Here is a 13,783-nt window from a genome sequence, read left to right on the forward strand (position 1 = left end):
CGGGGCGGGGCGGGGGCGCGGAGGAGCCCGGGAGGAAGCGGCGGCCGAGCGGCGGCGGTGCGGGCGGCCTCCGGCAGGACTCGGCGCTCAGAGGCCGGAAGGCCCCGCCGGAGGGCGAGTCGCGGCGGGTGAGGAGGGGGAGGCGGGGGCGGGGCGCTCGCCCGGGGCGTCGTGGCGCATCCCGCGGGGGGGGTGGGGGGGCGGGGGGTGGAGGCCGCTGCTCCCCCGCTGCACCCCCCATCACCCCCCGCTCTCCCCGCTGCACCCCCTGCTCCCCCTTGCACCCTCCCCTGCTCCCCCGCTGCAACCTCCCTCTGCACCCCCTGCTCTCCCCCCTGCTCCTCCCTGCTCTCCCCCCTGCTCCCTCCCTGCTCCCCCCCGCTCCACCCTCCCTCCTGCTCTCCCCCTGCTCCCGGCCCGCTGCACCCTCCCCCTGCACCCCCGCTGCACCCTCCCCCCTGCTCCCCCCCTGCACCCCCGCTGCACCTCCCCCTGCCCGGGCCTGCACCTGGCCCTCGGTGGGCGCCCCCGCCTGGGGGCCTGGGAGGTGGGGGGAGGCTGGAGGCCGGCTCGGCTCGAGGAGGGGGAGGGAGCGCGGGCCGGGCCACTGCTGGGGCGGGGAGAGTGGACCTGCTGCTGCCCCGGCCCGGCCCGGCCCCGGGGAGGAGGGGAAGGGGGGGCTTGGCTCCCTTGCAAAGTTTGAGGTCTCCCGACCTGGAGGCACTTCTCTCCGGCACGAGCTCGTGGACACCCGGTGCCACCCAGGAACGTGCTGCTCCTTCCTCGGCTGCTGCCCGCAGAATTCCCAGGGGGCCAGGGTTAGGGACCTTACACCCAAATAGCACACGTGTCCAACCGAGGACTCCAGGTAGCGACCTACCCCTGCGTGTCACCATCCCCCCCCCCAGTTCCGTGTCATACAGAGCTGCTGTCTAACCCACAGAACCTTTTTCTCTCCCTTTCCCAGGAATCTAGGGATACAAGGTAGGACACTGTAGTACCAGGTTGCTTCCTGGGCGCTGTGCCGAATGCTTTCATACCTGTTGGTTTCCCAACAAGCCAAAGAGTTAGTCCTTTTATCTTTCTTATTTTTGCAGGTGAAAATGGGGGGCTGCTCTAGAGGTTAAGTGAAGGTCGATGGTGACGGTCGATGCGGGACCCCCTTGGGCCCTTCCCGGCCTTGGGGCGCCCGTGATATACTGTTAGATGCTACAGGGTTTGGGAAACATCACTGATATTCATGTTGTGCATTGTACGGGGTGCAAAGGGAGCTCCATTTAAGTTAGAAAATAAAGTTGCTAGCTTAGGCTCTTCAACAAGAAATGGGCAGAATCAGAGTCCGTTGGGTCATATCGTTAATTGTACCTCTTTCTAAAGGCTGCCAGTCTCTTGAGTTCTCTAGCAGTGGACTGAGGTTACCCCCCCACACACACACACACCCCTCCCCAATCTTATGCAGGTGTTACAAGCTTTGTTTCACAAATTTCCATGTAATGTCTTCCCAGCTCACCCAAGGCTAGCATTTCTTGACAGTGAGAAATAAAAAGAGTTCGATGGAGTGATTCTCAACCTGGGGATCTCTTAGAATCAAACACGAATGAGGGTTTTTAAAAAAGACACAGGCCACATTCCTTCAGAATCCCCATGGTAGGGGGACTTGGGTTTCAAAAGGGAATCACAATGAGACTGTGCAAAAGCGACTTTCAGAATGGACTTAGAAGATACTTTGTTACAATCACCAACTTTGGATTGCTACCTTAAGCATTAGTAACTAATATTTCATAATGAATGAAGATACATTAAAAACGAAGGTGATTGCAGAGAAGGGGCTAAGGGCTAAGAGATTATTGAATGGCAAAAAGTAGTATTGTCACTTTTGGATCATCAGAGTTTTACCTTTTGGTTTTTCCTCCCCCACACACATATTTTAATCGTATACGGTGTCCCTGTTCAAAAATTTCTATATTCATTTAAAAATATTCAAGTGCCCAGTATGTGCCAATTATTATAGGTATCACGGATGCTAAGATATAAGACAGCCTGGGCCTGCACAAAGCTGTTTTCTTTGAGGCAGTGAGTCTTTCTCTTTTTTTTTTTTTTTTCATTTTTATACCCATTTCTTAAAGCTGAAAGATGCAAGACCCAAGAACCAACAAATTTTGCCCCGAGGTCGCACAGAAATCCATTTGGCTCAGAGCTTCACACAGTAGCAAACATTTGTTTTGTACTTAGTCCAGGAGGGTTCCCTCCTTGGGATCACAGAGCCTGGGTTTAAGCAGTAATTCTTCATTAGGTGCTTCATGAATGGCATTGACTGAATTCTTGAATCCCGTGCAGTGCCTTTTTTTCCCCCCTTAATTTGGGGAGATTGAGCAAGATCCTCAAGATATTTAAGCTTTAGGAGGTTTTTGTGATTTTTATTCAGCTCCTAAAATACAGTCAGCTGACCTTCTTTCAGAGGAGGAAATTCCGTTTCCACCGCTTACCCCACTGGTGTTCTTTCAATCTCTTTTTCCGTGGCCTCTTCCATTTGATTGAAGCGATTCTGAGATGACTTAACATCTCCCTGATTTCTAATCCAATCACTTTTTTCATCTACTGTTTATATTTACAGTTTTACTCTACTGTTTACGATTTTTACAGTTTTACTCTGATTTTTTTTTTTTAATTTCCTTCTTTAGGAAATTAAATTCATTTCACATCAGCATTTACCAGTTTTAAGTGTGCGGCTCAGTAGCGTGTAGCACATTCACGGTGGTGTGCAGCCGTCACCGCTGTGTAGTCCTGAGACGTTTTCATCATTTCCAGAAGGAGAGCTCTTGTCCGTTAAACAGTCACTCCCCTCTCCCCGTTCCTTGAGCCCCTGGCAACCGCTATTCCTTGTGGCCCTGTTGGTCTCCCCGTTCTGGGTGTTCCATACAAATGGGTCCTACAAGAGGTGATCGCTTACGTCTGGCCGCTTCCACTGTGCACGGTGTTTTAGAAGGTCACCCGCGACAGCGCGTAAGAGCACTGGGATCACTTTGTGACTAAGTGATAGTCCAGGGACCGATGCATTCCGCGTCTTGTCTAGGCCTCCCCCCGCCGATGACGCCCTGGTGGTGTTTGTGTGCTGGGGGAAGCAGCTCCGTGGACATCACTGCCGCGGTCGGGTCCCGAGGCGAACTTCATCCTAGGTTCTAGCCAACTCCAGGCCCAGTAGGGCATCAGGACTGTCATCACTGCCATTCACCACCTGCAGCGAAGGGATTGCTGGACGTGTCCTGTGGTCGGCGAAGACGGATTTCTCCACGGGCTCAGAACAGTTGACGCGAGCAGCTTCTTGCTACCTGTGCTTTGCAAACAGCTGCTAAGCCTCGCTAGGCCTTTGGGGTGGAAGCGGTGTGCCTTCCGGGGCGCGCAGACGGCTCTGCTCCTGCATTTCCTCACGTGGGAGGTGCGACCAACAGAATGACGTCCGCTCTGGCTCAGTTAAATTCTGCACACTACTTAGGTTCAGGCTCAGCCGACGAGCCCTGTAGGGGAATCCTTAAACCTTCATCCGGAGCAAGAACTTGTAGGTGCTCCTCTGGCCCCACCTAACTTAGCTGTAGGACAGGGAGATGGTTTGATTGTAAGTGTGAGCCTTTCTCTAATCCTTTTTTGGTTGTTGCAGTTTGTGAACTGGACACTTGCGTGCCCTACTGAGTTTCTTACGTTTACAGCTTACTTAATTTTATTTTTGCCGTGGTTCTCAGCGATCCCGACTTCTGCTCTGCGTGTCCTTCTTTGGTTTCCCGGAGGGACAGCAGGGTAGTGAGTGGCTCCCAGCACACCTGTTGCGCGCACGGCTGTAGAAGTCCGACGGGGCTCGCAGAGCTCGATGTCACTTTGTCCTCTGTGTTTGGCCTGCTGGTGCTCTCAGTTACAGAAACCTGATCATTTAATGTCTTCCGCCGGATTATAGCTTTTTACGCGAAATTCTGCTTTGGTAGGTGAGGAAAAACTGCAAGAGAGCGTGGGGGTGATTTTGAGGCGAATACTCTTATAACCTTTGCAAACAGGAGCTTGCTCTATGCTGTTCCTCGATCCCAAGTCTCCAGACGGATCGACTGGCCGCCTTTCCCTCCTCTCCCCTGCTGCAGACCTGGCCCCGAGTCAGGCTGATTTCCATTCATTGTTAAGGAAAGAATGAAATTCTTGTTTTATGAGTTTTACCTTTGGGCTTTTCTGGCCTAGATCGGCCAGGCCTCCCCCTCGCCTCTCCAGACTTCTCCATGCGCCTGGATCTCCGCTGTGCGGGAGTTCTGAAGTTCTCAGATCTGAAGGAGGGTGAGAACCACATGGGGAGCCCATTAAACATGCGGGGTTTTAATCCTCCTGAGGGATTCTGGGCTCAGGAATTTGCATTTTAAAAAGCCCACCAGTAATTGCGGTGGCCCTGCTGTGGGTCCCCTCCAGCTAGAGCTTCAGAGGACCGGATCTGCTGTCTCAGGGCATCGGGGCTGTTGGGGCTGTTGGGGCTGTTGGTAGCGTAGGCCTCGGCCGCTATTTCGTATTCTGCTCTGGGGGAAGAACGTGGTTGTAAATCTCGTCTCGGTTTGAGACCTGTTAAAACGAGGAGAGTAGTGTGCACCGAGGAATCGGGAAGTTGTCCCAGGTGCCCGAGGAGCCACAGCCCCTCTTAGGGTCAGTGGTCTAGGAATCCTAGAAGCCACGAGGTACAAGAACCACAGTGTAGCATTTCTTCGGACCTCTCGCCACGTAAACTATTTGTCTACCATGGCTTCGGTGCCGGGTGTCCTCACCGGTGTCGATTGGTGACGAGGTTTCTACCGATGACTTGTTGTAAAACACAAGCTGGCAGGGCGTACCGGCCTCCAGTGGGGCCCCGCGTCACCTTCATCCTCAGTCCCCAGGCGTGTACGTGTTGAGAGTTCAGAAGTCTTACTTCTAGCTTCTTTGTACTTGAGTGATTTCCATTTTGCGATTACAGTTCACCGAGCTATTGACGTAACGCCACGGTGGCCTCGCGGACGGCTTCGTCGTCGGTCCCGTGTTTCCCGGTAGCCTCTCCCCTCATGGATGCCGGGCGCTGCCGCTGTGCGTGTGCACCAGCCCGCTCCTCTCCCTGCTGCTGGAGCAGCTGCAGGAGACAGGTGACAGCACTGTGGCTGAGCCGCCCCGGACCCCGGCTCCAGCTCGGGCCGGGCCTTGGTGGCATAGCAGGGACCGAGTGACACAGTGCCCGGGGGTCGGAGCACGTCTTTTGGCCTAATGAGGATTCAACAAAGAGCAATCCCACCTGCCTCGGGTGGTGTCATCTTAGAAAATGAAACATTTGGGACGCCCCGGGTGGCTCAGGGGTTGAGCATCTGCCTTTGGATCGTGAGGTCGTGACCCCAGGTCCCGGGATGGAGTCCCACGTCGGGCTCCCTGCATGGAGCCTGCTTCTCCCTCCGCCTGTGTCTCTGCCTCTCTCTCTCTCTCTGGGTCTCTCATGAATGAATAAATAACATCTTTAAAAAAAAAAAAAAATGAAAAAATGAAATCTCCTTCTCAGGAAGACGTTGTCTCGCCCTGTTAGACTTGGGAGAGGAAGCAGAGCACGTGTCCATTTCGTTTTTAATCACCTGAAGTATTTGCAGGAAACGTGGCTGGAGAGCTTGTCAACCAACTGAAATCCTTCCCAAGCCTGATACCTCAGGGTCCCAAAGAAGCAGGGACTGGAGCTCCCAAGCTGGTCACCAGGGGGATGGGGCTTCCCCCAGAAATGCGAGGTATCCTGGCTCCTGGCAGGGTGGGGTTGCAGCTCCCTGCGTGGCGTCTGTGGGGGCAGAGCCGGTGCAGGAGGGGCAGGCACGTGACTGGCAGCTCCGTGTCCCAGACTTTGTCACATCCTGGCAGGTGGAGGCCACGGAGGAGTTTCCCGGGGTGTCGCTGCAGCCCCGGCCCCTGCCTGGAGAGCCAAACGGGAGCAGGGTGCAGGTGCTTAGGGGCGAGCGGCAGGTTCGGGTCCCGCGCGGAGTCAGAAGCAGCCTCTGGCTCCTCCATCCGGTGCTTCCCATTCTCTTTGTTCCTTGGCCACCGACAGGGCGCGGGCCTCTGTCCAGGGTAGTTTGGGGAGGACGTGCCGGCAGGCGGGGCTCCGGGTCCCTGCGAACTAAGATTCTATCCTCCGACCGTCGTCCTGGCTCTGAGACTCAGATTTCAGTGTCGGCCGTTGCTGCCCAGCCTCCCCTTGGAAGCCGCCTTGCGGGTCGGGTGGTCCCGCCCGCCCGTGTCCTTCCCGCGACCACCTGAAGCACTTGTGGGCCTTGGCAATGCACACTCCACGCAGATCCCGCTCCCCAAAGCAAGCAAGACCTCGTTTCTTTGCTCCTTTTTTCTTCTAGTCTAAGGAAGGTTAGTCCAGTCCCTTAGAGACCCGGGATACTCTTCTGTTAGGTGGTCACTTAAGTTTTCCCCTTTAGGGGCACCTGGGTGGCTCAGGTGGCCGAGCGTCTGACTCGTGACCTTGGCTCAGGTCATGATCTCAGGGTCATGGGATCGAGCCCCGCGTCGGTCTCCGCGCCGAGCTTGGAGCCTGCTTCAAATTCTCCCTCTCCCTCTGCTTGTATGCGCTCTTTTTTCTATAAAAGAAAAAACAGATTTTTTTTTTCATTTAATTATTACCAGGTTATATACCCAGTTTTTAAAGATGTGTAACGTGTGTTTGTTCAAGCGTTAGATTCTTTTAAACAGATGCATGTTCTATGATTGACCATCAGAGTGGCCCGTGCGTACTCCGATGCTCTCCGAAGTTAGCAATTGATTTTTTTTCTATTAAGCATTTAGTGTTAATAACGCCAAATTCTATTAGGTGCATAATATTTATGACACAGTGAGCCGCTCAGGTATCATAATTTGTTTTTAAATGTTCTGATTCTTTCAAATGAATGCAGCCCTCTCTCACCTCTCTTCATTTTGTTATTTCAAAAATGTATCCAGCCCGGCAGGGGTGAGCGTGCAGTAGCATCTGGGTGAGACGGGGTACCTGATAGCAGTTGGCAGCTACTGTATGGTTTTTTTGGTTTGTTTTTTGTTTCTTTTTTAAAGTAAAGATCTTTGAAAGCTTCAATTTGTAATATTGTGGGACGCCTGGATGGCTCAGGGGTTGAGCACCTGCCTTCAGCCCAGGGCGTGACTCCGGGTCCCGGGATTGAGTCCCACGTCGGGCTCCCTGCATGGAGCCTGCTTCTCCCTCTGCCTGTGTCTCTGCCTCTCTCTCTCTGTGTGTATCTCTTATGAATAAATAAATAAAATCTTTAAAAATAAATAAATAAAAATGATCAAACACCAGATAACCCTCCCTTGAGCTATCACAAAAAGAATCACTTTTAAATACCCATGTAAGGAAAACAGAAGCGTGTCTCTTCACCAACATAATTTACAATTAATGAAGTGGATTGTAATAATATTAATATTTATTCATGTCTGTCTACCTGCTGGGATTGCTTTGGAAAACATTCCAAAGTCTAGATTAGATCTGTCTTTGCCGTAGATGGACCGCCTCATCTATGGGAAGGGAAGGTTTTTCCTTCCTTTTGAAGAGGACCCATTGTGTTGTTCATTGTGGAGTCTATGCCTCATCCCACGGAGAGCAGCTGAGTATGGAAACGTGTGATGGACACGTACTGCACATGGAATTCAGGGCTGCTCGACTGTCCTACATCTGTAGTCGTACTTCCCCGAGGACAATAGCAGCCTTGCAGAACGTGTGTCCTGCAAGTAATCCTGCAAGAAGTGTTGGAGTATTGGAGACTGGTCTACTTTAAGTCTTTTTTTTTGGTTAAGATTTTTTATTTAGATTTTTATTTATTTATTCATGAGAGACACAGAGAGAGAGGCAGAGACACAGGCAGAGGGAGAAGCAGGCTCCATGCAGGGAGCCCAACGTGGGACTCCATCCCGGGACCTGGGGTCACGACCTCACGATCCAAAGGCAGATGCTCAACCCCTGAGCCACCCGGGCGTCTGTAGTTTAAATTTTATTTTTGATTTCTCTCTTATGACCCATGGGTCAGGGTGGCCCAGGAGCCAAGACAGGTTTTTGTGTTTTTAAGTGATTGGGAAAAAAAAAAAATCAAAAGTAATGTTTGGTTACATGAAAACTTTTATGAAATTCAGGTTTCAGTGTTCATAAAGTTTTATCACAACACAACTGGGCCCGTCTGTTTATGTCCTGTCTACGGCAAGTTTCCAGCTACGACTGCAGAGCAGAGTGGTTGCTATGGGGACTCTGTGTATGGGCCACGAAACCAAGGATATTTACCATCTGGCCCTTTTACAGAGAAAATTTGCTGACGTTTGCTCTGTTTTCTTCACATAAGTGTAGGTATCTTTTGCAAATTGTTTTTATTTTTATTTATTTTAAAGATTTTTATTTATCCATGAGACACGGAGAAAGAGGCAGAGACCCAGGCAGAGGGAGAAGCAGGCTGCCTGCAGGGAGCCCGATGCGGGACTCGATCCCAGGACCCCAGGGTCACGGCCTGGGCCCGAGGCAGCTGCTCAGACACTGAGACCCCCGGCGCCCCTGCAGATGGTTGGCAGCGCCTCACGTCTGTTTGTAAACGACTCGGGAACAAGTCACCCCATGACTCTCAGGTGTCCGTGGCCTCCTGTTTTCAGCTTTAGCTCATTTCCCTGGTCACGGCTCTAAGTCCGAAAGCCTCACGTCCTGGCCCGGGGGCTCCAGAGACCGTGGCTGCGAGGGGATGAGCTTGAGATGCGCGGGGTGTCCCCACGAGCCGGCCTGCGGGGTCGGGGAGGCCGAGAGGCCCGGGCCGTGGCCGCACCAGGGGCGGCTCCTCCGATCAGAGGCCTGGGGCCAGGGGAGCCGCGGCTGGGGGTTCAGGCCAGGTTCTGGGGTGGCGAGCGGATGCTCCGGGGCGAGGCTGCAGGCGGGCGATGGGAATCGGCGGTGCTCGGGCTCCTCGGCAACAGCCTTGTGGAGCCGCGCGGAGCGGCGCAGACCCGACGCAGCCGTCACGGGCCTCTCCGGGCTCGCGGCCACTGGCTGTCCTCGTGTAGGGTCCGTGGGGACCTGTCTCATGTCCACCTGCCTCCTCGTGCAGGGCCCATGGGGACTCGTCTCACATCCACCTGCTGTCCTTGCAGAGGGCCCGCAGGGACCCGTCTTGGTCCACCTGCCTCCTTGTGCAGGAACCGTGGGGACCTGTCTCACATCCACCTGCTGTCCTTGCGAAGGGCCCGCGGGGACCCGTCTGGCGTCCACCTGCCTCCTCATGCAGGGCCCACAGGGACCAGTCTGGCAGCCGCGGTTGGCGTGACCTTGCCGTTGGCCCCCCCGAGCTGCAGCTGCACTGAACCAGCGATGCCCCTTCGCAGCTGAGGAGAGTGACCCAGGCGTTTCGTCTGGTTTACGGAGTGTGAGGTGTTGGCCGCGCGTGGGTGTCCCCGCAGCCTGGTCATGTCCTGTGGTTTCCAGGGGGCTGTGACCTGGGTGCCTCGTCCCGCGGCCTTCGGGGCCTGGAGTGGGCGTGGGCAGCACAGGCGAGCAGAGCCCCGAGCAGCCTGCGAGCCCTGCATGGGCCGGCGTGGACCCTGGCCCGTGGCCGCTCCTGCGAGCGCGTCGGGAGCCACCGAGGTGACAGGGAGGTTCGCAGCTTGAGCCTGGCGCCTCCGCTCCTCGCGCTGGACACCTGCCCCCCGTCGGCCGCGCCGTCGCGCTGCGGCCCTCTCCTGCCTGCTTTCTTCCTGCTGGCGGCCCCCCCCCGCCCGGGAAGTCGTTGTCCCGGCTCATCTGTTGGTGTAGGACAGTGCTCCTGTCACTCGCCTGTCCCAGCTCGAGTCGCCTTCTCGAGGACACCGTGGAAGTCCCCATCGGCCTGTGTCTCCCTCTTGTCCTGATGGTGGTTGATCCCACGTCGAGGCTTCCGGACTCGGCTCTGCTTTGAATGAAGCTTCACCGCCTGAGACCAAAGGAGGTAGTTGGGTTAAAGGAAGTGTCTGACTTGCAGGGTATCCGAGGCACTGGCCGTGCCAGCCCGCGATCCTACAGCCCCTGCCCCTAGCTGGGGCTCCCCTCTTCGGCCGGCACCACGCCCTGGGGTTCACTGCCGGGCAGCGCGGGGCTCTCCCTGCCGCAGGCTCTGGGGTGTGCGCATCTCGCGTTCCCAGCCCCCCTGCGTCTCCGTGCTCATTTAGGACGGTGGAACTGGCTCTGACTTCTCCCACCCTTTTGGGGAGCAAATGTGCTAGCAGAGGCTTTTCTGATTTTGTTCCTTTTTAGTGGATCCTCAACTCCTCTTCCTACCACCAGTAATCTAGTTTTGCTAAATAGCCCTAATTTCTGTATCTCTACCTTTTTAACGAATGTGTAAGGAAAACTATAAATTCACCTGTTGCTCCCGGATTGAGAGCGGTGAATTTGTACCTTTTTTTTTTTTTAACCCTTTTACTGTTGTGAATTTTCTGTGAAGCCGTTTCACCCCCGCCTGACCATTGGAGGCTCAGCCTGAGGCTTATGCCAGGTGCATTCCACTAAATTTCTGCTTTTTTTGCTTTTTTTTCTCCCTGAGGCAAGTATATGTAATGATTTTCCCTGTTTTTTATTTTTTTTATTTTTATTTTTATTTATTTTTTCTTTTTTTTAAACGTCATCCTAAGAAGACAAGTTAGGAGCGCCTTGCAGTTATAACGCACGTTGTAAACACGTTCCTTGATTTGCTCTCAGGTACATCCAGTGCTTTCTCCTTATGCTGATCAATGCTCTTGCGTCATTAGTTTGTCGTAAGCAAACTAATTAAACATACGTTATGGCTGAGATTTGATGAGATTTTAATTTAGAGATTTTATGAAATGTTCTCCCGGAGACCTAACGGGAAACCCGAAGGCCTGGAGACATCGCCGGCGGCTGTGCCGTGGTCCTCGGGGTACCTGTCTGGAAGCCGGGGGTGGGGGAGGGTGCAGCCAGGTGGCAGGTGCGCGAGGTGGACCAGGGGCGCCTCCTCCGCAGGTGGTGGAAGCAGCGATGGGCCCGCAGGCGTCTGCCCCGCTGCTACCCCACCTCCGACGGGACTTTCCAGGCCACGTTCAGAGAAAAGTGAGGTTATTTTGGAATATTAACGGGGAGGAGGGCGTGTGTGTGGGGGGGGGGGGGTGAGCATCGTGTTCCATTTTGCAGGAAGTCCAAAGAGGATTTAACCAACGAGTCAGGGATGTCGTTTGAAGAGCTAAGGATTTTTTCCCCCTGCTTTTACGGGATGGCCTGTGGAGCCCTTAGTATCATCCGTTGTTTCCTTTTAGTATTTTGGTGGCCTGTGGGTAAGTGGCGTAAGTAGATGGTAACACCGGATGTTCGTCTTACGTGCGAGGTGCTCAGATAACAGAGGAGAAGGCATCGGTAATGCTCAGATCACTGTTAGCCTAAATGTTGATGTTTCCTTCGGGGAGAGTTGGGCAGCAGGAAGGGGCCGCCTCAGCTCCGGTGCTCGGATGCTCACCGCCCCCCCCGGCCCGTGGCGTGGCCGCTGAATGAGACACCGGCACGTCTCGCTCCCTGTCTGTCCTTCAGGGGTGTGCAGCTGTTTTTATTTAAAACATTCTGGGAATTACCAGATCAGACGTCAACAGTGGAACGTCAGAACCGGGAAACTAATGCATCAGTTATCCATGTGATTCGTTAATCAAAATTTTCTTTCGAATTCCTCTCCTGCACCACAGATTGAGTGGACCGGGACAGCTGTCTCGCTAGACTTGTGCATGAATTTCCTCTGCAGCTCATTTACTTGCTTTTTCACTTTCGTTTTAATATTTCACCTAGCTAGAGTTATTTCCTAGGGGGGAAACACACATCTGTGAAATCGTTTTTCCTGCATCTATTTGTTCTTGTTCTTAGAATAATATCAGGGAATAGTTTTCTTTCTTTCTTTTTTTTTTTTCTTTCTTTTCTTTTTTTCTTTTTCTTTCTTTCTTCCTTTCTTTTAAGATCTTCTTTCTTTCTTTCTTTCTTTCCTTCTTTCTTTCTTCTTTCTTTTTCTTTCTTTCTTTTTCTTTCTTTCAGATTTTATTTATTTATGAGAGAGAGCATAACCAAGGGAGGCAGAGGGAGAAGCAGACCCCCTCCCCCCCTGCCGAGCAGCGAGCCCAATGCGGGGCTCCATCCCACATCCCACATCAGGTTCATGACCTGAGCCAGAGGCAGATGCTTAACCGACTGAGCCACCCCAGCCCCTCAAGATCAGTTTCTTTATTTGATGTATATTTGATAATACATACTGCCCGTAATGATAATTACTGTAATATTTAAAATTGCAATTCCATACTTTTGAATATATTCTTTTACGAACAAATTGAAAACATGGGGCAGCCCGGATGGCTTAGCGGTTTAGTGCCGCCTTCAGCCCAGGGCATGACCCCAGGGTCCTGGGATTGAGTCCCACGTCGGGCTCCCTGCATGGAGCCTGCTTTTCCCTCTGCCTGTGTCTCTGCCTCTCTCTCTCTCTCTCTCTCTCTGTCTCTCATGAATAAATAAATAAAATCTTTTTTTTTTATTTTTATTTATTTATGATAGTCACACAGAAAGAGAGGAGAGAGAGAGAGGCAGAGACACAGGCAGAGGGAGAAGCAGGCTCCACACACCGGGAGCCCCACGTGGGATTCGATTCCGGGTCTCCAGGATCGCGCCCTTGGCCAAAGGCAGGCGCCAAACCGCTGCAGCACCCAGGGATCCCAATAAATAAAATCTTAAAAAAAAAAAATAAAACATGAAGAGGAAGAGGATGCTGGTATCAAAATAAGTCTTTGCTCTAAGGGCTTGTCATAGCGACACCTGAATTAGATCCTACTAAAAACGAAGTAGCATCGCAGCCTGGCGTGAGCCCTCGAGTAGCAGCCAGCACCTGCATCCTAGCCCCGTTTCTGCAAATCATCTGATTCACGACTGGACAAGCAGCCTCCCCTCTCTGGACCTCCCCAGCACACTGGAAGTCTGGAACTCAGTACCCAAAGATGCCAAATGCAGAGTCACCGAGAATAACGAGGGGCGGGATCCTCCATTCACACCCTTGATGGCGGAATTTCGTGCCTCTGCTCACCGAAGTTAGGGAGCTAGAGACACAACAGGATCGAACACAGACCCTCCTCTCAAGAGCCTTATGTCCCAGTGATAAGAATTTCTTCATTCAGTGTCCATATTAGGAGAATTCTTAGAGATGTCATGACATTTGTTGCTTTAGTCTATCATGTATACTCCAAGTCAAACTCCATCTAGGCAGGAATGCTCGTTCTAGACCTAATGTTTGCCTTTTCTTTTGATTTTAGGAGATTATTTAATGAAAAGTGACAGAGACTGAAACACGAAACATGAGGGTAGCAGGTAAGATATTTAATTCAGTAGAAATAATTTTACTTTTTGTGTAAGTTGGTTATTTAAGTGGCTAAAGGGGAGGCCAAATAATCTTTTTCTATATTAAGAACAGAGCTGATGTATATAACAAGCTAAATCACTGCTTTGTCTGCTCTTTTGTATAGTTGGCAAATCACAGATTGAACAAACTTTTGTTGGGATTATTTATTACTAGAGTTTTTAAAGTTACTGTAATGTTTTGCCCTTCTACATTAAGCTTATTTACCTAATACACATCAAATGCCCGTGTAAAGAACCGTTTTGATCGCCTAGGGAGACTTCTCTTTTGGCTAAATTCTAGCTTTTTGAGAAAAATAGGCTGTAAAGTTTAAGAGCTTCTCTCTTTCCTGTTTCTGTACTTAAATGGAAACTAGTGTATGTGACGGATCA

The 13,783-nt window shown here is 52.2% G+C and overlaps 1 protein-coding gene across 1 annotated transcript in view; it reads left to right on the plus strand.

Annotated features, from left to right (window-relative positions):
• FAM3C (FAM3 metabolism regulating signaling molecule C) overlaps positions 1-13,783 on the plus strand; it is a 52,626-nt gene continuing 38,843 nt past the window's right edge. Inside the window, exons 1-2 of the mRNA XM_077855989.1 lie at positions 1-128; positions 13,309-13,363. Coding sequence (XP_077712115.1) covers positions 13,351-13,363 — 13 coding nt within the window. The 5' untranslated portion in view covers positions 1-128; positions 13,309-13,350. The remainder of the gene's footprint in view (positions 129-13,308; positions 13,364-13,783) is intronic.

This window comes from Canis aureus, chromosome 18 (assembly GCF_053574225.1).
Source record: "Canis aureus isolate CA01 chromosome 18, VMU_Caureus_v.1.0, whole genome shotgun sequence".
NCBI classification, from domain to species: domain Eukaryota; kingdom Metazoa; phylum Chordata; class Mammalia; order Carnivora; family Canidae; genus Canis; species Canis aureus.